General features: G+C 45.0%; 1 protein-coding gene across 3 annotated transcripts in view; it reads left to right on the forward strand.

The window, feature by feature from the left end:
- The window catches only part of PTDSS1 (phosphatidylserine synthase 1), an 84,344-nt gene that overhangs the window by 6,419 nt on the left and 55,699 nt on the right, over window positions 1-22,226 (forward strand). For 2 of the 3 annotated variants that reach the window (XM_073892994.1, XM_025870870.2), the window contains exons 2-4: window positions 5,168-5,259; window positions 18,353-18,397; window positions 20,547-20,671. In XM_073892994.1, coding sequence (XP_073749095.1) covers window positions 5,168-5,259; window positions 18,353-18,397; window positions 20,547-20,671 — 262 coding nt within the window. The remainder of the gene's footprint in view (window positions 1-5,167; window positions 5,260-18,352; window positions 18,398-20,546; window positions 20,672-22,226) is intronic. The other variant, XM_073892995.1, reaches the window with a different exon arrangement.

The raw sequence follows: 22,226 nt of genomic DNA on the forward strand, positions 1-22,226 counted from the left end.
CGCTGGGCCCCCTCAGCCATAGCGTCTCGCTCATTCTGGCACCCACTGTATTAAGAAGGCCTGCTGTGGCCAAGGATTGTGCTGGGCGCCTGAGGTACCTCAGAGGAATGAAATGGAATGTGTGCCCTCTGGAGCTTAAATTACAATTTTATTGTAATCTGCGCATTCAGTATTTTCACCGTATGTAGTCAGGGCTACCCCCACATGCTTCTGGAGCATCTTCTAAATTTGGCAGCGAGGGAAAAGGACTTGGCCTACCCCTCCCCCTCCCACCCCCCCCCCCCCAGCTTGTCTGTCTGTATCATTTTGGTAAATGTAGCAGTCTTGACCTAGAGCCAATGTTCCAGAAGCCCTGGCTCCTACTTCCACTCAGCCTCTTATTTGTGTGTAACTCTGGGCCAGAGAAAGCAAGAGCTTGATCTCCTTCCTCCTTCAAGTCAAGATAATACACACAGAACTGGGGGGCCATGCAAAGAAAATGCCAGTTGTAGAAGTTGCTTGGCAAGTCCAGAGCACCAGAGAGAGGTTGAGACATTTGTGGCCGATGGCAGCAGTAGACCTTGGGGAGAAGTCAGGGCCGTGGTCAAGGTTGTCAGAACCGGGAGAGCTGGCAGGGTGGCGTGTGGGCGGGGGCGTTGGGCAGCAGCCTCACCAGCCATGTGTTCGAGTTCTTTCCGTGCACCTACCTCTTGTGAGGGGCCAGCCTCGCTGTGGCGGGCACACCCTCTCCGCTCTCTAGCGAGGCTGGGCCCTGATGGTGCTCGCATTCCTTCTGAAGCTCACCCGCTCGCCCTCCCATCTTTGAGCATAGAAGTCCGATCTCCTTGTACTCTGTATTTTCCATTTCTCTAACAACACTGCTGTCCATCTTTGATAGGCTTTCCCCCCATTAGATATAAAACTACCAACTTTCAGACCCCACTGCTACTTTTTTTCAGGTTTAATCAGCCTGTTTTTTTCCCTCCTGAAACTAAGCCATCCGTTTGATCCTGTCTTTCTAATAAAATCGCTCAAAATTTACGAAATTGCAGTTTCATTGGTTTTATATCCTTTTTTATTACTGACCTAAAGTTTTTATACAGTTAATGTATATCTTCAAGCATTTTGACTAGCAAGTAATCTTAAATAGAGACTGATTTGCTGGTTTGCTATCGCCCTTTGTTTAGGCAAAATTTTAATTAACTGTTTTGAGAAGAATAATGTATCCACATTGCTTGAAATCCAAGCTATATCAAAGGGTATGCCAGAAAAGTCTCCCTTCTGCTCCTCTTTTCTCACCCTTGAAGGAAACCCGTGTTGCCACTTCTTGGGTAGATTTCCAGAGACAGAGTGTGCCTCTATCTGCACAAGTTACAAGTTGTATCCACCCACACCTACACATGCCCCCTTTGTTGAACAGAGTATTTGCTTCCTATACTCACTGTGCTACAACTTGCTTTATCTCATGATGTCTTATTCTGTAGCAGTCAACTTACAGAGAGCTTCTTCCTTCTTTTTCTGGTTGCCTAGTATTCCATTATGAATAAATAAATTCTGTAATTTATTTTATCAGTTCCCATTCAGTGGACTTTGATTTAGCTCGTTTCCATTCTTTTGCTAATACATATAATGCCACAGTGAACAACTTTGTACCTATGTGATTTTTGTGTAAATTAGGGAATATCTGTGGTGTAAATTCCCATTTGTGGAATTGCTGAGACACAGGGTATATGCATTCATAAAGTTAATATGTTGCCAAATTGCCCTGCATTAAGGTCTTAGTGGTTTCAATTTATACTGCCCCTGGCAATGTGAGAGACTACCTGTTTACAGTTTTCTTCATATCCTTTCCAGCTCAGTCATTCAGTGTTTACCTTTGTCATAGGTACATTAAGAAGTGGTCTCTCGGTGTTGTTTTAATTTGTCTGTCTCTTACCACGAGTGAGAGTAAGCATCTTTTGACTTGCCTGAGAGCCACTGGATTTCCTGCTCTTGAACTGTCTCTTCATATCCTTTGCCCATTTTTTATTTGTTTTTTTCTTTGTCCTTTTGTTCTGTTTTTTTTTCCTTTGTCCATTTTGTTGTTCTTTCTATTAATTGGTTTTGCGGAGAGTGCTATGTGTATTAGGGAAGTTAATTAACTCTTTGCCTTGATCTAAGTTCCAAGTTTATCACTTGTCCTTTACTGATTTCTTTGTCATGCAGATTAACCAGTTTTTTTTCCTTTGTGATTTCTGGGTTGTGTCATACTGTAGAAAGGTCTTCCCTACTCTGGAATTGGTGTGTTTTGTTTTTAGTTTTTTAATTCATCCATTGTTTCTTCCAGAGCTTTTTTGGGTTTTTGTTTTTTGTTTTTGGGGTTTTGGTTTTGGTTTTGTTTTGGTTTTGTTTGTTTTGTTTACTTCTTCGAGTCATCCAGAATATATTTTAGTAAAAAGTATGAGTTATAGTGTCAACCTTCTTTCCCCAGGCAACAGTTAATTTATTTCAGCCTTGCTTTTATTATATTTGTAATTTACAGATGTGTGCCCTGTCAAGCTCTCTTATACCAGCCCTGTGCATCTAACATGAGTCAGATAGATTTAGGATGACATAATTTTTTTAGGAGGCAGCTTGGCATAGAGAAAGCTCATCATCTTCAGAGTCTAACAGACCTGGTTTCAAATGGGAACTCTGCAACTTCTTACAGTTATAGGCTTGGGCAAATTAGAATTACATAACCTTTCTGAGCCTTTGTTACCTCATTTGTAAAATATGATTGATAGTACCGCATTTCACAGATGGGTTGTGACAATTAGAGATGATGTTTCGAAATTGCTTGTCCAGTGCCCGGTGCACAGTAAATACTTGATAAAGGGGAGCTGTTATTATTGTCGTTATTGTTACCGATATCAGTAGTGTGATGTTGGCCTGAATGAGGACATTGTGGCCCCCCAGTCCCTGTGTGTAGCCATTCTTCAATAAAAGCTCGTCTTGGAAATTGGATTTAGGGCTTCCCTAAGCCAAAGGCCATGGCAAGTACCCTAGTAAATGATTGGGCTAGCATTTTTAGGGCCATCCGTGTTCATAACTTCTGGGCAGATGTTAAATTGTTGGGGTGTACATTAAAATATGATTGCACTTTGCTGCAAGAGGAAGTCCGTCTGATTGGGTAGTTTGGTTTTATAAGCAGATCTATGAAGTTAACAGTGAAGCATTGTTTGTCCAGCATTAGTGTTAGTGCTGTTGGGCCAGATGGTGATTTAAGGAATGGGATCTGTATGATTTCTTACCTCGGAACCTTATGTTCAGTCCTGTTATAAATCTGGAAATCATTTAATAGGGTGCAGAAAGTTAGCATGAACAGAAGTTGGTACCTAAATTAACTTCTCTTTTGAAGCCCAATACCCCAGGACCTAGTCTTTAATTGGGTAATTGATAACTATTTCATTCCACACCTCTTCATGTATTCTGATGTTCTAGATTTTTTTTATGTGTTAACTTGATTTTCCTGTAAGGTTTTTTTTTTTGACCTCTTTTCTTTTCCTTCAGTAATGTTTAATCTTAATATCTGTCTTTTGAAAGCTCTTTCACTGCAGTCCTTGCACAGATAAACCCAACTTTCAAAAATCACTTTTAAATTTATTGCTATTAGTCTCATTATGTCTAAATATCTTCTTCCGTTCTGTTCTTCTCTTTTCTCTCTACTCATCCTGCACGTTTTTGAACTGAAACGCTGGACTTCCCTCTCTCGAGCTTCTTAATACTTACTTATCAATAATTCAGAAAATCTTATTGTGTGAGACTTCTGTTTTCCCTCCTTTGTTTGATTCTCTTGAGCCCCAAGTATGCTACTAGACTTCCCTTTTTTTTTTTTTAAGATTTTATTAATTTATATGACAGAGAAGGAGAGAGAGTACAAGTAGGCAGAGCGGCAGGCAGAGGGAGAGGGAGAAGCAGGCTCTCTGCTGAGCAGGGAGCCTGATGCAGGACTCGATCCCAGGACCCTGAGATCATGACCTGAGCCGAAGGCAGACACTTAACCGACTGAGCCACCCAGGCGCCCTCCCCCCCCCCTTTTTTAATATAAACAGTCAACCTAATTTTTCTCTGCTATCAATGTTAAGAAAATTTCCATTTGGGAAATTTTACATGGTTTTATACAATAGATTTTCTTCCTAATCAGTAATCAGTCCACAAATATCCATTGAGGGCTTATTGTGTGCCAGCATTTGAGGATACAATGCCCTGCCTTCAGGAGTTTACTTTCTATATACTCTTTTGTTTTGTTTTGGCAGGACAGGGGAGGGGGGGCAGAAGAAGGAGTAGAGAGAGAATCCTAAGCAAGCCCCATGCCCAGCACGGAGCCCGATGTGGGGCTTGATCTCACGATCCTGGGATCATGACCTGAGCTGAAATCAAGAGTCCGACACTTAACTGACTGAGCCACCCAGGTGCCCGAGGAGTTTACTTTCTATATTGAAGACAGACAACATACCAACTAACAAATGGAATCATTTCAGTTACTAGGGTTATGGAAGAGATAAATACAGCAATAGAATAGAAATGACCAGGCACAGAGCGAGGAAACTCATCCCCTTTCTTTATAGGGCTTTTGCTTCTGGTCTGACCGTAAATCTTGTATTCCATTTTCTCATGATTTTTCTTTTAATAATGTTTTCTGGTGCTTTCTTATTACCCAACATTTTGCCCTTTTCTTTCATCTCTTAGATGACCAACTGCCCATTTTTAAGAATTGATAATCTCATTGCATTGTGCTCTTCTTCATTATAATCTTATGCTTTCTGACTTCAAAAGATTTCTTTGCCACAGTGTACATCATAAAGGTCATCTTTAGTGATTATTGAAATCAAAAGGCATTTCTCCAAAATAAACCTTACTTTTGACATCCTGGGTGGTTTTTTTTTTTTTTTTAATTTATAAAGAAGAGTGATTCTCAGATGTTTGTCTCAGTGGAATGTGTGTCGGTATGTAGGGTTGCCAACTGCATTTCTTGTAAGACTGGGCTTTAGTATAAGATTGTGTTATCTTAGGAAAGGATAGTGAGCAGTAAGTAGCGTGTGTAAAGACTTTGCTTGCAAAATGAAGTTAACAGTCCCCGGTATTTAGAACATGCAACTCTTATGCCTTCTGGATTGACTGTTTAGGTCTGAAAATGAATACTCCTTGTTTTCTTTTCTGTTTTCAGGGATGACTCTGTCCCAGAGGACAACATCTGGAGGGGCATCCTCTCTGTCATTTTCTTCTTCCTTATCATCAGTGTGTTAGCTTTTCCCAATGGTAAGTGATGTCATGCTTTGCCACATTTCTCCTGTGCATTGTGCCCTTTTGGTGTATTGTGGGAGGTATGCCATCTAGAAGATGAAACCAGAAAATGGGAATAAAAACCTAACCTGTGGTGGTTAGGACACAGGCTCTGGAGGCAAACTGCCCATTCCACCACTGGCTAGTCTTGTGGCCCTGGGGAAGTCCCCCAGCTTCTTCCCAAGTGCTTGAGTCTCTCTCTTCTGTAAATGGAGATTGTCAGGTAGGTACTGTTCAAAGGGTTGACTAAATTAATACATGTTAAATTCTCTGAATAGTGACTGACAAATTGTAAGCTCTCGGTAAGTGTCAGCTGTTCCTGTTGCTATTTTTGCTATATCAGCTGAGTCATAAAATACTCAATTATTATTTAGTCCTTTTTGCTAAGGACAGGGTCAGTGCTGTAATGAATATTACTTAAATAATGTGTTGTCCCAGATGATCTTTAATCACAGTAAATTTTGCTGATCATGCATTTGGGGTATGAATTTTCATCATCAGGTGAAAAAAAAACAGTCATTACTGTGAATTTTATCCCCCATCATGATTATAGAGTGAGGAAAAGTCTTTTGTTTTTTGTTTTTTGTTTGTTTGTTTTTAAAGGCTCAGTCAGTTAAGCGTCTGCCTTCGGCTCAGGTCATGATCCCAGGGTCCTGAGATCGAGCCCCGCATTGGGCTCCCTGCTCAGCGGGCAGTCTGCTTCTCCCTCTCCCCCTGCCACTCCCCCTGCTTCTGCTCTCTCTCTCTCTCTCTGTCAAATAAAATAAAATCTTAAAAAAAAATAAAAGCTGCCATACTTAAGATTTCATCCCTTTCCTCTGAATTGTCCCTTGCTTTGTTTTTACTTATTCCTCTTCAGTAACTTCTCCCTAGAATATTCTCTACTTATTCCCTGTAACCATTTCTAAACGCTTCCTTTTTATATCCTGTGTTTTTTACTCTTAAGATATTTTGAAATTGTTCAGTCTTACCTGTGCATTATGCTCCAAGGGCCATGTTCGGGTTTAAACACCATACTTGAGGGTGTGTTTCTTCTCTATCCTCCCGTCTATTCAGTAGAATGTAATGTGTAATATAAGAAGCCCGTTGGGAATGCTACTCTTTGCTACTTGGAAATCTACCATGGCAACAAAGTTCTAATACAAATTCCAAATTATGTGTTTTGGGGGAGGCAAGTAGCAGCAGGGATGGGGGTGTTCCCCCACCAGTAAGCAATTTTTGGACACCAGCTGGCGGCCCTACAGTTCAACTCAATTCTGACACTGTCTACCCAGAGTTAGCGTCAGATCCCACGGGTTAAGGGCTCACAGGTTGGCCCCCCACTGCAGATGCCAATTGCATGTTCAGGTTTTCACCTATGCTTCTGACCAAATGGTTATAAATCAGGGGTTCTCATGACCCCTCCTTGGGTTCGATTAATTTACTGGAGTGGCTCACAGGATGCAGGAAATGCATTTACTCACTAGATGACAGTGCCAGTTTATTACAAAGGGTACTCGTCAACAGTCAGATGAAGAGATACATAGGACAAGGTATGTGGGAAGGGCCTAGGAGCTTCCATGCACTCTCCAGCGTGTCACTCTTCTGGCATCAGAAAAGTGTTCACACTAGGGCGCCTGGGTGGCTCAGGTGGTTGAACAACCGCCTTCGGCTCCGGTCATGATCCTGGAGTCCCGGGATCGAGTCCCGCATCGGGCCCCCTGCTCTGCGGGGAGTCTGCTTCTCCCTCTGACCCTCCTCCCTCTCATACTCTCTATCTCTCATTCTCTCTCTCTCAAATAAATAAATAAAATCTTAAAAAAAAATTAAAAAAAAAAAAAGAAAAGTGTTCACCAACCCAGAAGCTCCCTAAACTCCATCCTTTTGGTTTTTTTGGAGGCCTCATTTACATAGGCATAATTGATTGCATCATAGGCTATTGGGAAGTGAACTCAACCTCCAGCCTCTCACCCTTCCCTGGAGGTCTTGGGGATGGCACTGAAAGTTTCAACTCTCTAATCACATGTTTGTCTCCACTGGCAACCAGCCCCATCCTTAGGTACTTCCCTCCGGTCTCATTAACATAGCAAAAAATATTCATTATTCTCATCACTTGAAATTGCAAGGGCTTTAGGAGCCCTGCGCCAGAAAAAGGCACAAAGACCAAATCTATAGTTCTTATTGTAAATCACAGTATCAGTGATTTACAGGCCTTCAGTCTTTCCATGATGATGGCAATGGCATTTTGTTCTGTATTTTTGCTTAATCTTATGTAGCGCTACGTGATTTTTGCTGGGAGTGTAGGAATCCAGCCAGTAAAACCATGACTGAATCCTTCAGAGAATGAATTGTTTTAGATAACCAAGTTATTTGACAGCTGAGTTTAACTCTCCCACCACTCAAGCTTCTAGATTAAATTTTTAGTGGAAACCTTTCAAGATGTGAAGACCTGCTGTCTCAGTCAGTGCAGGCTGCTGTAACAGATTACCATAGACCGGATGGCTTAAATAACACAAGATTCGTCTTGTGGCAGAATTCCTCTCCAGCTGTGCACCTGTGAAGCCAAACATGTGCTTACAAAGTCCGGTAGTGGGACAGGCACAGGACAGACACTCCCATTCCAAAAGGGAGAAATGGGAAAGAAGGGAGGGTGACAAGTCCCAGGCAAGTTCAAAACCAGGAAGGCAAACTGGATGAGACTTTAAGGGTCAAGAATAACCAATCCTGGGAGCGCCTGACTGGCTCAGTCGGTGGAGCATGTGACTTGATCTCGGTGTCGTGAGTTCCAGCTCTATGTGGGGGGGCAGAGTTTACTTAAAAAAAAAAAAAAAAAGAATAATCAGTCCTCTTTGGCTCAGTGCTCTGCCTTCCAGACCTACTGGGGTAATAATAGTCTGTTTCTATAGCTCTGCCCACCTGGAGTTTGGCCTGCCCCCATGGCTCTGCTGGGAGTTGATCTTGCCTTTTGAAACTCAGGTGGAGATATTCTCCCCGCTCTCCACCCCCCCAGTGGCCCATGCACTCTAAGGCTTGTGGTGGAAATGACAGCTCAGATAATCTCCCAGTTGCCTTTGAGACCCTTCTTCCTGTGTCTTAAAGAATAGCAAATGTTCATAGCCAAGTAGCTCTATGGTCCAGTCCTGTAGGGTCCAAGAGAAGTCTTCACTGTAGGAGTTAGGATTATCACATAATGAATCATGGCAGGTGACACAAACATTCGGTCTATAACACCTGCAAACTTATGCAGATATGACAAACATAGTTTGGCCTTTCCATGATGATTGAGAGCTCTGGTAATGCGCAATTATTGGAGGATGATGATTAGATGTCCATGGTATGGCTAGGTCATGGAATGAGAGGGTATTGACCCTACTATAGAATTTTCTAGGAAAAGTCCCTGATGTCAAACCACTTTTTTGGCTATTTGCCAACTTTCTTTTCCCTCCCTCTTCCAAGACACAGAACCTCAGAGTTCAGCATTTTTGGTCAAGAGGAGAGCTTGGACGTTACACAGCCCATCCTTTCTTTCAAGGGCCCCACATTGTAGGACAGCTAAGTGGCCACTTGCAGCATAAAGCATTCAATACACACGAACCACCCGAGTCTGTAGGTTGTCCCCTTGAGCTCTGGAACATGGCCTTTTCCTCCAAAGGTGGCATAAAACTACAGGCCAAAGTGAGGAGACGCTGAGCCTGGAAGGAGGGTGAACAGGTGACAGATAAAGGGGTGGTGACGGGCACCCCTCCCTTTAGCCATCCTACCATTCCTATCCTGTGAGAGTCTGCTGCTAACTCCTATGTCATCAGGCAGTGGCATGACCATTATTGCTCTGTGCCCTTTATTCTTACTTCTTATCTAGTCTGTCCCTGTCCTACTACCTTTTTTTTTTTTTTCCAAACATCCGTCAAGGCATGCTAGGTGCTTAGGGAACTGGTCAGTCCAGAGGTGTCAGGTCTGCTCTGCAAGCCTTCAGCTTTTCTTGGCCGCATGTTAACTGTTGCTGAGTTCTCAGAGGTAACTTCTTGGCTCTGAAGATTTCTTTTCTGCCTTTGTTTTTTTTCTTTTTAAACTTGCCTTTTCTTTTTCCAGGGCCATTTTGGAAGTCTGAGATGTCTCAAAAATTAGTCATTCAATAGCCATGATTTTATGATTTTATAGCCATCCCTTCCGTGAGGCTTTAGCAGGAGCTGGGCTCGGGGCTTCATTAGCAGATGGTTTCCTGTAGGCACCCAGGGCCCTGAAGGTTGGGGGATGAAGTCTATTGGACGTAACATTTTACGTGCTTTCTGCTGGTTTTTCTTCTGTTCCCTAATGAAGTCCTCCAATCTTCAAAGTCCACTTAACCCACTGAGTCTCTCATTGTGGGACTGCACTATTGCTTTCCTTCCGGGAAGAGAAAAGCTAAGTTTGTTTTATGCTTTTCTTATTCAGGCTTGTGGACTTTGTGATGCATACAAAGTGGGGAGGACCCATAGGCCCATGGGGTTCATTCAGCCTGCTCAGTTTACAGCTGTGAAAGCTGAGATGCTCGGCCCTCATTCATCCCTGAGAGTTCACCCAGCCACTCCATGTCAGCCTGGTGGGAGGACCTCCGCTCCGGCATCTTCCTTTAGTCTGACTTGTTCTGGATATTTTTCTTATTAGGTCCATCGTGATGTGTTTTTATCTCTGTCTTTGTATATGTTTTCATCTCCTTTTTATTCTGTTCCTCTCTATCTGTCTGGCTTTTCTTTTTTCCCAGGAATATAATCTTAGGGTCTTAGTTGGTCTGTGCCTCGTGGGTGGTTGTGTCCATCCTTCATTGCCCAGATGTCATCTTGTGACCCGAGAGGCTAGCATATCACCCGGAGCCTACCTTCTCTCTCTCAATCTCTCTCGCTCTCCTCTTTTTTTTTTTTTTTAAGATTTTATTTATTTATGTGTCAGAGAGAGTGAGATAGAGAGAGCACAAGCAGGGGGAGCGGCAGGCAGAGGGAGGAACGAACTCCCTGCTGAGCAGAGGGCCCGATGCGGGGGCTCAAGCCCAGCACCCCGCAATCAAGACCTAAGCTGAAGGCAGATGCTTAACCGACTGAGCCACCCAGGCGCCCCTCCTTCTCTCTCTTTTATCCCGTCTCTTCCCCCCACATCCTTCCCCTGCCATCTCTGTGTGCGCCTGCACCCACACCACTCCCCTACAGGCAGAACATGTAGGCCTTAGGGCAGCACCTAGTTAGAGGGACTCTCTTAAAGCCCTGTGTGCATAGCAAATACATCGTGTCCACCTTGTTTTCTGAAGATTCCTTTGTCCACACTTTACATACGATTAGTAAAACTAAGTTTTCCACAGTAAAGAATGTTATTATTGAATATTTTAAAATGAGGGGGTGGCTTCAGAAGGGGCCAGTGTGGATGATGGGGGAGCTGGCCAGGCCCCTGGGGAAAGGTACTCCCAAGCTCTGTGGCTGTCCGCTCCCAGAGCCAGCACTCAGACTTCAGGCCTTCTCAGGGGCCCCGATGCTGGGCGGCTGCTTCTCTGAGCAGAGTATACATGCCTCTTCTTGTTCCAGTCTTGTCACATTATTTTCTGTTCACCCCCACCCTTGGCACATAGTCTCGAATTAAGTAATGAAAGTGGATGGGAGAAACAGAGCCCAACATTAGCCTTCTCCTTGAAAGGCAGTTTTGGGGGAGTGCCTGCCGTGGATGGCATTCCCAGAATGGCTCTGTTTTGGCAGCTTCGAACGCGTCTATCCTTGACCTCACAAAGGCTGCCCGCTGTGTTTTGAGTGTACGCCTAAATTCGATTGTGTGAGCTCATCTGTGCTAGTTGGTAGAATCAGTCAGCTCCTTCAGGAAGCGGGGGCCCCATGATGCTTTTTGTAGTGTCTAAATAACCAAGGAAGCCCTTAACTTTCTCCATAGGGTTTTATAACAGTCAGGATGCTTTTGGCCACAAGTAAGAGGAAACCCATTTCAAAATGGCTTGAAGAATAAAGGGAATGTTTACTTTCCCGAATGTCAGGAAGTTCTGAGATAGAGTGGTTCCAGGGTTGGCTAATTTAGCTGCTCAGTGACATGTGAAGACCCAGGCTCTTTGCCTTTTTCTGCTGCTCCATCCTCAGCCTGTGGGTGCTGTGCGCTGCTACCCTAATGGTCCCGTGAGAGCCGACGCAGTGCTGGACAGACGGCCTCGGGCAGTGTCCAAAGGAGGAGGAGGGCGCTTCTTCCATCTTTTTAAGGGTGAAGAGACCCTGGCTAGAAACCCTCCAGCACGCTTGTCCTCACTTCTTTTTGACCAGAATTGGGCCCTGTGCCTCTTCTACATCCAGACCTGAGGACAGGAATTTATAGTGCCCAAACAAGTGGGCACAGGATAGATCTTCACTGACCAGAAGAATAAAAGAGAAAAAGGAGGGGCGCCTGGGTGGCTCAGTTGTTAAGCGTCTGCCTTCGGCTCAGGTCACGATCCCGGGGTCCTGGGATCGAGCCCCGCGTCGGGCTCCCTGCTCGGCAGGAAGCCTACTTCTCCCTCTCCCACTCCCCCTGCTTGTGTTCCCTCTCTCACTGTGTCTCTCTCTGTCAAATAAATAAAATCTTAAAAAAAAAAAAAGAGGAAAAGGATTGCTTGCATTGGCTTAGATTTACCACTGAGTTATCTGGGAGAGGAGTGGACACTCAAACAGAATTTCATCCCCGGGGTGGGTGACTGGGGTAGGTTCTAGAATTCCTTCCTTCAGGCCTGTGAGCAGATGTGGAGGGAGAGACCCTGGGGTGAGGCCAGAGAAGGAGGACCTGATATCTACACCATGCTGCTGCTTTCCTGCCCTCTTTTCTTTCTCTACCAGTTCCCTTAAAAAAAAATTTTTTTTTAAAGATTTTATTTATTTGACAGAGAGCACAACCAGGGGGAGTGGCAGGCAGAGGGAGAAGGAGAAGCAGGCTCCCTGCCGAGCTGGGAGCCCCACACGGGGCTCAATCCGGGACCCTGGGATCATGACCTGAGCCGAAGGCAGATGCTTAACCGACGGAGCCACCCAGGCGCCCCTCCCTTAATTTTTTTTTTTTTAAATGCTACCTCCATCTCATTATAGCAACTGGCACTCCAGCAGAAGTGTGATTTTAACTATACCGGTGTATCATTAGGGTGTAATTATAACTTATCACTCTATCACTGCAGTGAAATTTAAAAATCTGTTTGGCTGTGAGATTTCTTTCAACAGGTGACCTTCAGGTGTGCTTTTCCAGCTTCTGGGGGCTTCCTTGAACCATTCCTTCCCCTTGCACCCCGCTCTCCCCAAACCGCCCGAGCCTTTTCTGTACCCCCAGTGCCTGGCCCACAGGGCCTCTCAATAAGTGTTTGTGGGATCAAGTCATGAGTCTGCCCAGAAGAAGGTTCACAGAATCAGCCCTCTCTTTCCCAATCCTTGTCTGCAAGAGGAACGCCATTCAGCACTTCTTTAAGGTATTTTGAGGAGAGTGAAATACTAGTATTTCTTGATTTTCCTGAATTCATCCTTCGGTTTGTCCTTTGGCCTCATTTGACTTCTCTGAGCTAAGATAGTGTTAATCACGTCTCCTTGAGGTTTGAAGGTGATCCAGAAGATTCACTGCCCCCTAAGTTTGAAACAAAATTCTTGTCCTCCTCTCATCCTTTTTCCCGCCCAATTCTTTTTTTTTAAAAAAAAAAAAAAAAAAAAAAAATTCTTAGGTTTGAAATTTGCTTAAAGGTCATTTTATTCACCTTTTCTAGGTTTTTCCTAGAGGAATTTAAAATTGCAGATAATAATCTTTGTCAATATACCTCATTAAGGCTGAAAAACAGTGATAATCAAGAGAAGCCGCAGACGAAGGGGGCACAGGCCCATAGCTCTTGGAGACGCAACTACTTCCCTAAGGTTCGGTCCCTTGAACTTAGTTATTCATGGGAATCATAACAGGCTGCTGGCGAGTGGAGCTGTGATCTTATTTTCTTTTTTAATTTTTTTTTATTCTTATTTTTTGTGTGCTATCTTATGTTCTCATTTCTGAGGTAGTTTTTTTTTTTTTTTAAGATTTTATTTATTTATTTATTTGACAGAAAGACACAGTGAGAGAGGGAACACAAGCAGGGGGAGTGGGAGAGGGAGAAGCAGGCTTCCTGCCGAGCAGGGAGCCCGATGTGGGGCTCGATCCTAGGACCCTGGGACCATGACCTGAGCTGAAGGCAGTCACTTAATGAGCCACCCAGGCGCCCCTCTGACGTAGTTTTTGAAGTGCTAGCTCTTCTTATGGCAAGGCCATTTGATTTGTTTCCTTTGAAATCAAACTCATTCTTAATATCTGATTGAAAATTACATGTCCTAGATGGAGGGACTGATAAAGTAAACCAAGCCACATTTGAGCGTGGCCCTGGGAAGAAGTTACAACCCGGAACCAAACAGCACTGGTTCGTCGCCTGCTGGAGAAGCCCTTCCCCGTACCTTCCATGTGATCTAGAAGAGTAGCTCTTGTGGGCACCTTTTATCAAGTCAGAAATGTGGAAAGAGCCAAGATGCCCTTCCACAGATGAGTGGATAAAGAAGATGTGGTCCATATATATACAATGGGATATTACCCAGCCATCAGAAAGGATGAATACCCAACTTTTACATCCACATGGATGGGACTGGAGGAGATGATGCTAAGTGAAATAAGTCAGGCAGAGAAAGTCAGTTATCATATGACTTCACTCATTTGTGGAACATAAGGAATACCATGGAGGACATTAGGAGAAGGAAGGGAAAAATGAAGGGGGGCGGAAATCGGAGGGAGAGATGAACCATGAGAGACTACTGACTCTGAGAAACAAACTGAGGGTTCTAGAGGGGAGGGGGTGGGGGGATGGGTGAGCCCGGTGATGGGTACTAAGGAGGGACGTACTGCATGGAGCACTGGGTGTTATACACAAACAGTGAAGCGTGGATCACTACATCAAAAACTAATGATGCATTGTATGGTGACTAACATAACATAATAAAGTAGAATTAAATTAAAAGAAAAAGAAAAAGAAATAAAGCCTAAAGAAGACGCAGACCCTGAGATGGAGCGCCCCCTACCTTCCGGACCGTAACACGGGGCGGGGGAGAAGGTGCCCTGCCGGGACTTGCCCACTGACAAAAGTAGTCCGCTGACAAGTGGGATCTGTGGGGAAGGCATGGAGGTAGCGTGAATGTTCGGGGAAGACTGGGCAGCGCTAACATGCCCGGGCAGCGGAGAGCTGCAGGAAGCACTGCTCTAAAGCGGCACGTGACTGGAGCAGGCAAGTGTGGGTGATGTGGTGAGCATCAGCGTCAGGGTTCGTAATAAGAGAAAAACACACCAGCCTCATTCTCCATGTTTTTTTAAAACGCAAAATAATACAGATAGTATTTTTAGCAGTAGTCCTGGCTTTGATGGTAAAGTTGGTAATCTTAGTGAGTAATGCTGCTAGAATGTACTCCTTGAAATACTGCACCAAAACATTTAGAGTACCTTTTCAGAAAGGAGTGGGCAGATGTGATGACTGAAATAAAGCCTGGAATGGGTTTTGCAAGTAGCTGCTGAAAGTCTCACCTTACATTCCAGGGCCTTATCTACACCTGTTGTAGCAAAAAACACCAACGCTTCCCACCTACGTGGTTCAGGGTAGAGCAGCTTGTTCTCTGAAACTCACATCAGCTTTCTGAAGCCTTTCTCGGATTCATCCAGTACATTTCAATTTGCAAAGCTAAAGGACATTTTAATTTTTTTTTTAATTTCATTTATTTGAGAGGGAGAGAGAAAGAGTACAAGCGGGGGGGGGGGAACTGAGGGAGAGGGAGAAGCAGGCTCCCCGCTGAGCAGGGAGCCCGATGCGGGACTCGATCCCAGGCCCCTGAGATCATGACCTGAGCTGAAGGAAGATGCTTAACGACTGAGCCCCCAGGCGCCCCTAAAGCACATTTTAAAAAACTGTATTTGTTGGGGGCGCCTGGGTGGATCAGTCGTTAAGCATCTGCCTTTGGCTCAGGTCATGATCCCGGGGTCCTGGGATCGAGCCCCGCATCGGGCTCCCTGCTCAGCAGGAAGCCTGCTTCTCCCTCTCCCACTCCCCCTGCTTGTGTTCCCTCTCTCACTGTGTCTCTCTCTGTCAAATAAATAAATTAAAAAAAAAAAAACTATTTGTTGAACACTACATCAGAAACTAATGATGTACTATATGCGGGCTAACTGAGCATAATAAAAAAATGTATTTTTTTCAGAAACGTAGTGCGAAATGTGGAAAGAAGAGGAAAAGATTCAATAGGGAGAAGTCAAGACAAGACTTAGAACAAACAACTGCACTGCACTGTAGTAAGAGGAAAATTCTCATCCAGAGTCTGGAACAACATGTGCCTGTCGCAGGCATCACAGACTGATGGAGAGAAATACCCCGAGGGTGAAGCAGCTCCATATCAGTTTAAGGAAGAGCCACAAGGCCCCATCAATCCCAAACTCCTCAACCACACTATCCTCTTATTTACACTGGACACGCTGCACAGGGTGAGAAGAGAGAGCTGAGTTCTGTTTTCAGAAGGCTGCTCTTCAAGTCATCGTGGGCTGAAGATGACTTTGGGGGCCCTTCTGTTAAGTTGATATGAGGGACCTTAATCAGTTCCTCATCATGCCCCTTGTCCTTCCTGACCTTGCTTACCAGTTCCACACGGCAGCACCTGTAAACACCACTCATTAGCTTGCTTCTCTCCCCTCGTTCTCCTGGCCCTGAGACAGTCCTGGTTGAAACCCTCAACGTCTCCCCACCCACTGCCCCCACTCCGTCCTCTTGAGCCAGCCCAGGCCTGGCCGAGGGGATCAGAAAGCACAAAGTGCTCTCAGACCAGAGTTGGGGTCCTGTGGGCTGTGTGACCCTGGGCAAGTACCTGTGCCTCCGTGTCCTGAGCTGTAAAGTGGGAGTGATGATACCCTCTCGCCACCCAGCTGTCACGACAATTAGGAGACAACGGGGGGGTTCCCCCCCATCTGCTACGCACTAAGTGCCCAGCAAAGTACTATAATAGTTGTGATTGCTCTTGAGAATAACCCAACTTATATGATTCTAAGTGTTGATTGGGCATGGAATTGTGTTTCAAGCCAAATAATCGTACCATTTTAGAGTTTCACCTCGTGAGAGGAAGCCTAGAGAAAGGTGGGGTCCCGTGTTCTGTCTAAAAGGTGAATGCGGTGATTTGGATGAAGTGATAACTTGCACGCCAGGCAGCCGCAGTAACACAGAAGCCACTCGTGGTGACCAAGAGCAGTGGAGAGGGCATTGGGAAGAGGAAATTAAAAGATGACCATTTTAGCCATCTGTTTTCCAGGGACTTGAGGAAAGTTAGCCGTGTTGTTAGCTGGAAGGGGACCCTGGTTTCTATGCTTCACTGTGCCTTTCTGAGAAAAAAGCGGCCAGTTAGGAAGAGTACAGGTATTCCTTGCTGTCTGAGCCTTTGCTACCAGAACTCAGAAATGGAACGGGTTTGGAGACGCTTTATTTAAATCCCTCAATCTGAGCTCTCGCTCCTTGCCATTCCAAAACTCGGACACCATATTAACTTGGATAGAGCGGAGGCCCACACAAACCTCACTCACCTTCTGAACTGCCTCTGTCTAAGCTCGGGAACCGACTAGATTTGGATGGCAGGGGATACTTGTAACTGATTTTCCTAATACGAACCTGATCCATCAAAAGAAAGCAGTTAAAATATGTTTCAAAGTCGTCATCTTAAGATGAGGTGGGTGATTGAGAATGAGTTCCAGAATAAAAATTACAACGTAATGTTTCCTTCAGACAGGATTCCAGGTTGCCAGCAACAGAAGCTGATTACTGATTGAAAAGACTTATAGGATGTCGGCTGGAGGACTCCTGGGGGGGCTAGGAGGCTGGGTCCCAGGCTAAGCTTCTAGGAACTGGCCGGTCACCCAGAACTGGTCTAATGAGGAAACCCCAGTGAGCACTGGCTATAGTCTGTCCCACTGTCACCTCTGCAGGGAACTGCCCTGATCACCAGTGCCATCTCCCCCCTACTGTCCATGGTGGTCCAGGCAGAGGGAGAGGGAGAGGTGGAGGAGAGCTCCTCACCCTTAGGTCTTTATCGCCAGCTCCTGAGATCAAGTCTGGCACAGGTGCGACTGAAGAACTAAGCCCCGGTTAGGAAGGGGGCTGGGCAGCCAGCTCTCGCATCTCCCCGGGAGATGTGGGATTCTGATGTTGGAAATCCTCCAGGAGGATGTAGGTAGGCTGTTCCACAGGAGCGGACAGCCCCAAGTAGGTCAAGTGCCCACAAGAGCACTGTTCAGTATTCGTGAACTGTAACCCTTCCGTTGATGGTGAGTCAGTTTAGTAGATCAAGGCCTGGCTGGCTTGCTTGCTTGCTTCTGCTTTTTTTTTTTTTTTTTTTTTTTTAAGAGAAAAAAAAGAAAAAGTATTGGTGGGTCACTTGTAGTCAGAGTAAGTTTCGTCCTGTGAAGCCTGTTTTCATGGTGCAGAAGCTGCGTCTTTGTGTCTGGAGGGGTTGCCACGTCAGAGGTATTTTGTTACCACAGTTCATGATCAAAAGCCACTGCACTAGCACATTCCAGTGCTCAAAGGATTTATTTTCAGTTTCATACGCCACTTCACGTGTTCTCAAAGCAGTGTTTCTCCTGTTTAATTCCCAGAGCTCTTGCTCACTCTCTCACTTGCGTGCATGCACGCACACCCACACGCACGCACACATGCACACACACACACTAGCTGGGCTGGGAGATTTCACTTGTTAAACTTCAGTGTGTTTGAAGAACTCTTTCAGGCTGGCTGGCCTGGTAACCACTCGCTGTTGTAACATTGTTTCCCTGGGAAATTAGGGTCAGAGTTGTAAAGACAAAGCTTTGCAAACAAACGTCTGTTGTGAAGACTGGTACCTGTTACAGTTGTGGTGACAGTTGCTACAATGCGAATAAAATATTTCAACCTAGACTTGACCTCAAAATATTTATGTAGAAAAAAATTTTGACAGAGAGCTTTTTTTTTTTTTTTAAATCGCTATAGCGGTCAGCACTTTGCTTTTAGTTTTTGTTTGAAACCCGTTTGTTCTAACCTTACATTTTCCCTCTGCAGGCCCATTTACTCGACCTCATCCGGCCTTATGGAGAATGGTTTTTGGTGAGTTACCCATTAGTGGATTTAGAAATATATTGTACTTAAAATCCATTTTCTATATATCACTGTAGCAGTTTTGCAGTAAAACTTAATAGCCTTTTACTTTTGGGAATTGGGTACAGTTCCATGCCCAATTCCATACTTCGCTTCTGTGAAAGAATGCTTCACAGAAACGTGCTTGTGCAAAGTAGGATCTGGCAGGGATTGGGGTCGCTGGAAGCCAGGCAAAGGGAAGGGCTACTAAAATGGTCCCCAGCCTGGGCACCTGGGTGGCTCAGTTGGTAAAGCAACTGCCTTCGGCTCAGGCCATGATCCTGGAGTCCCGGGATCGAGTCCCGCATCGGGCTCCCTGCTCAGCGGGGAGTCTGCTTCTCCCTCTGACCCTCTCCCCTCTCATGCTTTCTCTCTATCTCATTCTCTCTCTCAAATAAATAAATAAAAAACCTTTAAAAAAAAAAATAAAATGGTCCCCAGCCAGAAAGAGCATGGTGTGTTGCAGGCCAGTGTGGTGGAGCCGAGCAGGCCCTAGGGGAGTAGTAAGAGAGAGGCCAGAGTCGGGCAGGGACAGAGCCCCACTGGGCATGTGGGCCCGTAAGGGGCACAGACAGGAAGGACAGTGGGAAGTCCCGGGAGGATTTTTCACAGAAAAGTGACATGATTCATTTCCATTTTTAAATAGATTGTCCTGGTTGCATCATACTTAACATCTCATGGACTTAATGTTGCTGCTTGAAATTATGATTTATTTTCAGGATGTTGGCTACATTTGAGTTTTTCTTATTTCAGATGATCCATTATCGGTAATTATATAATCTTACCTGGGATCTTTTTGGGATCATGAAGCCCTTTGATAATCTGATGAGAACTAATCCTTTCTCAGTGTGCACGCACACACACATTTGTGCATTTTACATCTGGGGCTTCATGGACTTCGAAGCTCAACCATGAATTCCAGTTTAAGAAGCCCTGATCCACACAGATGGTTTCTTTCTGTCTTAAAATAATTATTTTGAAAAGATTATAATAAAATAAGAATATAATAAAATAATGAAATTATAATAAAATAAGAATATAACAAAAAGGTGTAGTGGTGGGCGTTTGAGATGGAAATTTATAAAAGCAGCTGGTAATAAACATGCGGAGGTCCTTATACTAACGTGTGTGCCCCTGGGGCCCTGGGGTGCACAACCAGGTCAGCCATGCTGTGCTCAAGTCCCCTGAGCTCCCTGAGGACGGGGAGAGGCCTTTTTGGAAGGCTTGGCGCTGTAGATGTTCCAGGGGATTTCAGTCCAGCCATGGACACTGTCTCCTCTGGAGCAGCTCATGGGAGATTAGGGCTGAGCCAAGTTCACACAGAGTGCTGTGATCCAAGGTCATTTGTATCACAGTGTCTAAGTGTCCTACACAAATGTTTTAATTCTAGCAGGTTCGAGAGAAAGAGAAGTGATAGAGCCACTGGTGGTTGGTTTCCAAATCTGTCCAAAAGGCTTTTGCTGTTTTAAAAGCAGATGATTATTTTTGAACGATGTGGGGTGATTATTAGGATACCGATTCTGCTATGATGCGACAGGAACGTAATGCCCACAAGGGCTGACAAGACGTGGATGTGTAGCCCTGGGCCACCTCTCGGCCCTTCACACCTGTCTCTGCTGATGTTGCCCCCTGACTGGGCTGTCCATACCCGGCTTGCCCACCTCCCTCCACTCTCCACACAGCAGCCGGAGCCCACTTTGTAAAGCGTTACCCAGATCATCTTATTCCCCCGCTTAAAGCCTGTCACGTGCTCCTTGTTTGATTTATGGTAAAATCTGAGATCTTTGCCAAGGCCCCCAAGCCCTTTCACCTCAGGGCTACTGTGCTCCCTTCCCCTTTCTGCTTCTGATGTCACGGGCTTACCTGGATGCCTTTTCTCTACCTGAATTTTGGCCGGTCCTTCAAGACTCAACTCGAGCATCGTTTTCTCAGAGAGTATTACCAACCCTCCCAGTGTGAATTGGGATGGTGTATCAGACTCGCTCATCAAAGGAACTGCCAGACTGTAACAGGGATCTCGACACTCACTGCAATATCCATGTCTGACTTGAGTCTCTCACGTGTTGTGCGTCTGACCCCCAGATCTCTCCTAAATGTGGGGATGTTTTGTTTCCCTCAGGACTCAGTGTGCTCTACTTCCTTTTCCTGGTATTCCTCCTCTTCCTGAACTTTGATCAGGTTAAATCCCTGATGTACTGGCTGGATCCAAATCTTCGATACGCCACGAGGGAAGCAGACATCATGGTATGTACTTGTCCGTGGTCTCTCAGAGAAATCAGTAGACTCTTGGGTATAAGAGATAGTCGGCTTCACTAAACTGAAGTTCTAAATTGTTACTTCTGCATATTTCCCGTGTAGATAATGTAAAAGCCGGGTCTCTCGGAAGGTGAGGTGTGTGGTTTCCATGAGTGTTAGGGTCCAGGGAAATGATATCCCCTCTTGGAGCGAAGGGGGGTGGTGGGAAGAGGGTGACTGTTACCGTCAGACAACCTTGGGTGTGAATTCTGCCTCTGTCACTTGTTAGCTGTAAGACTTTGGGCAATGTACTTGTTGGCTAGCCTCTTCCTTTCTTTGTAAAGTGAAATAATAGTACTTATTTGGGGAGTTGTACTGTGAACTAAACAAAGTAACCTTATCTCCGAGGCCTAGCCCGGCACCTTGCACATGGCAGATCCTCAGTGGTGGCGGTGACCGCCACTCTAGCAGTGTGGCCCTCAACACCTCTGCTCCCCACTCTGGCCCCGAAGCCATGATCCTTCTCCATGAAGGGGCCGATGTGAATGATCCAGGCCATTTCGTTCATTATTTTTCTTAACCCACAAAAATAATTTTATTCTTGGGTAAAGCTTCTCTGAACTTCATTTTCAGGGAAGAGACTATTTTATACTCTAATGCTGTTTCTTTCCTTTTTAATATTTTTTTTTAAATAATACCTAACATTTGGTACAGACTGAAGGAAAAACCTAGCAATGCTCAGAAAAGGAGAACAGGCATCTGGGCCATAGGTAGGGCCTTGTTTAAGAAACAATACAAAGGGGCACTTGGGTGGCTCAGTCGGTTGAGCCTCTGCCTTCAGCTCAGGTCGTGATCCCAGGGTCCTGGGATCGAGCCAGGTATTGGGCTCCCTGCTCGGTGGGAAGTCTGCTTCTCTCTGTCTCTCTCTCTGTCTCAGACCCTCCCCCTGCTCGTGTTCTCTCTCTCTCTCTCTCTCTCTCTCTCAAAATAAATAAATAAGATCTTAAAAAAAAAAAAGAAACAATACAAAGGGACTTAATAAAAGGTCCAAGAAGTGATTGTCCTAGTGGAGTTGAGATTGGTCAGACCCTTCTTGAATGGTGTTTCAACATTTTATCTTTAACTTTATAAAGGACATGCTAAAGGCAGAAATAAGAGTGCCAAAAATTATTTGAAAGCCTTAGGAAGAAAAGTCTGTCCGGGAGTTTCTTACTTTAAGGAACAGAGTGGCGTGGGGTGACTTGGAGCTTCTACTGATGGTGATAATGATAGTGATGGGTATGGTGAGGGTGGTGGCAGTTACCAACTGTGGGTTGTCTGTTCTGCCAGCACTTAGGTATATTCTGTGTAAGCCTCACACATGCATGCTAGGCATTAATATCCCCCATTTTATCAAGGAGGAAATGGAAATTTAAAAATGGATAAATATCTCATTCAAAGCACAAAGCTGGTGAGATCCCTCTGATTTCAGGACCTACCCTTTTCCTTGGGACTGTGCCATAAGTACATAGTTCCAGCAGTGACAGTGCTTTGACCCTCACGGGAGCCTTATGAAACAGAGATT

The sequence above is a fragment of the Callorhinus ursinus genome, unplaced genomic scaffold, assembly GCF_003265705.2.
Source record: "Callorhinus ursinus isolate GAN/ISIS: 27379988/994484 unplaced genomic scaffold, GSC_fseal_2.0 scaffold5, whole genome shotgun sequence".
NCBI classification, from domain to species: Eukaryota; Metazoa; Chordata; class Mammalia; order Carnivora; family Otariidae; genus Callorhinus; species Callorhinus ursinus.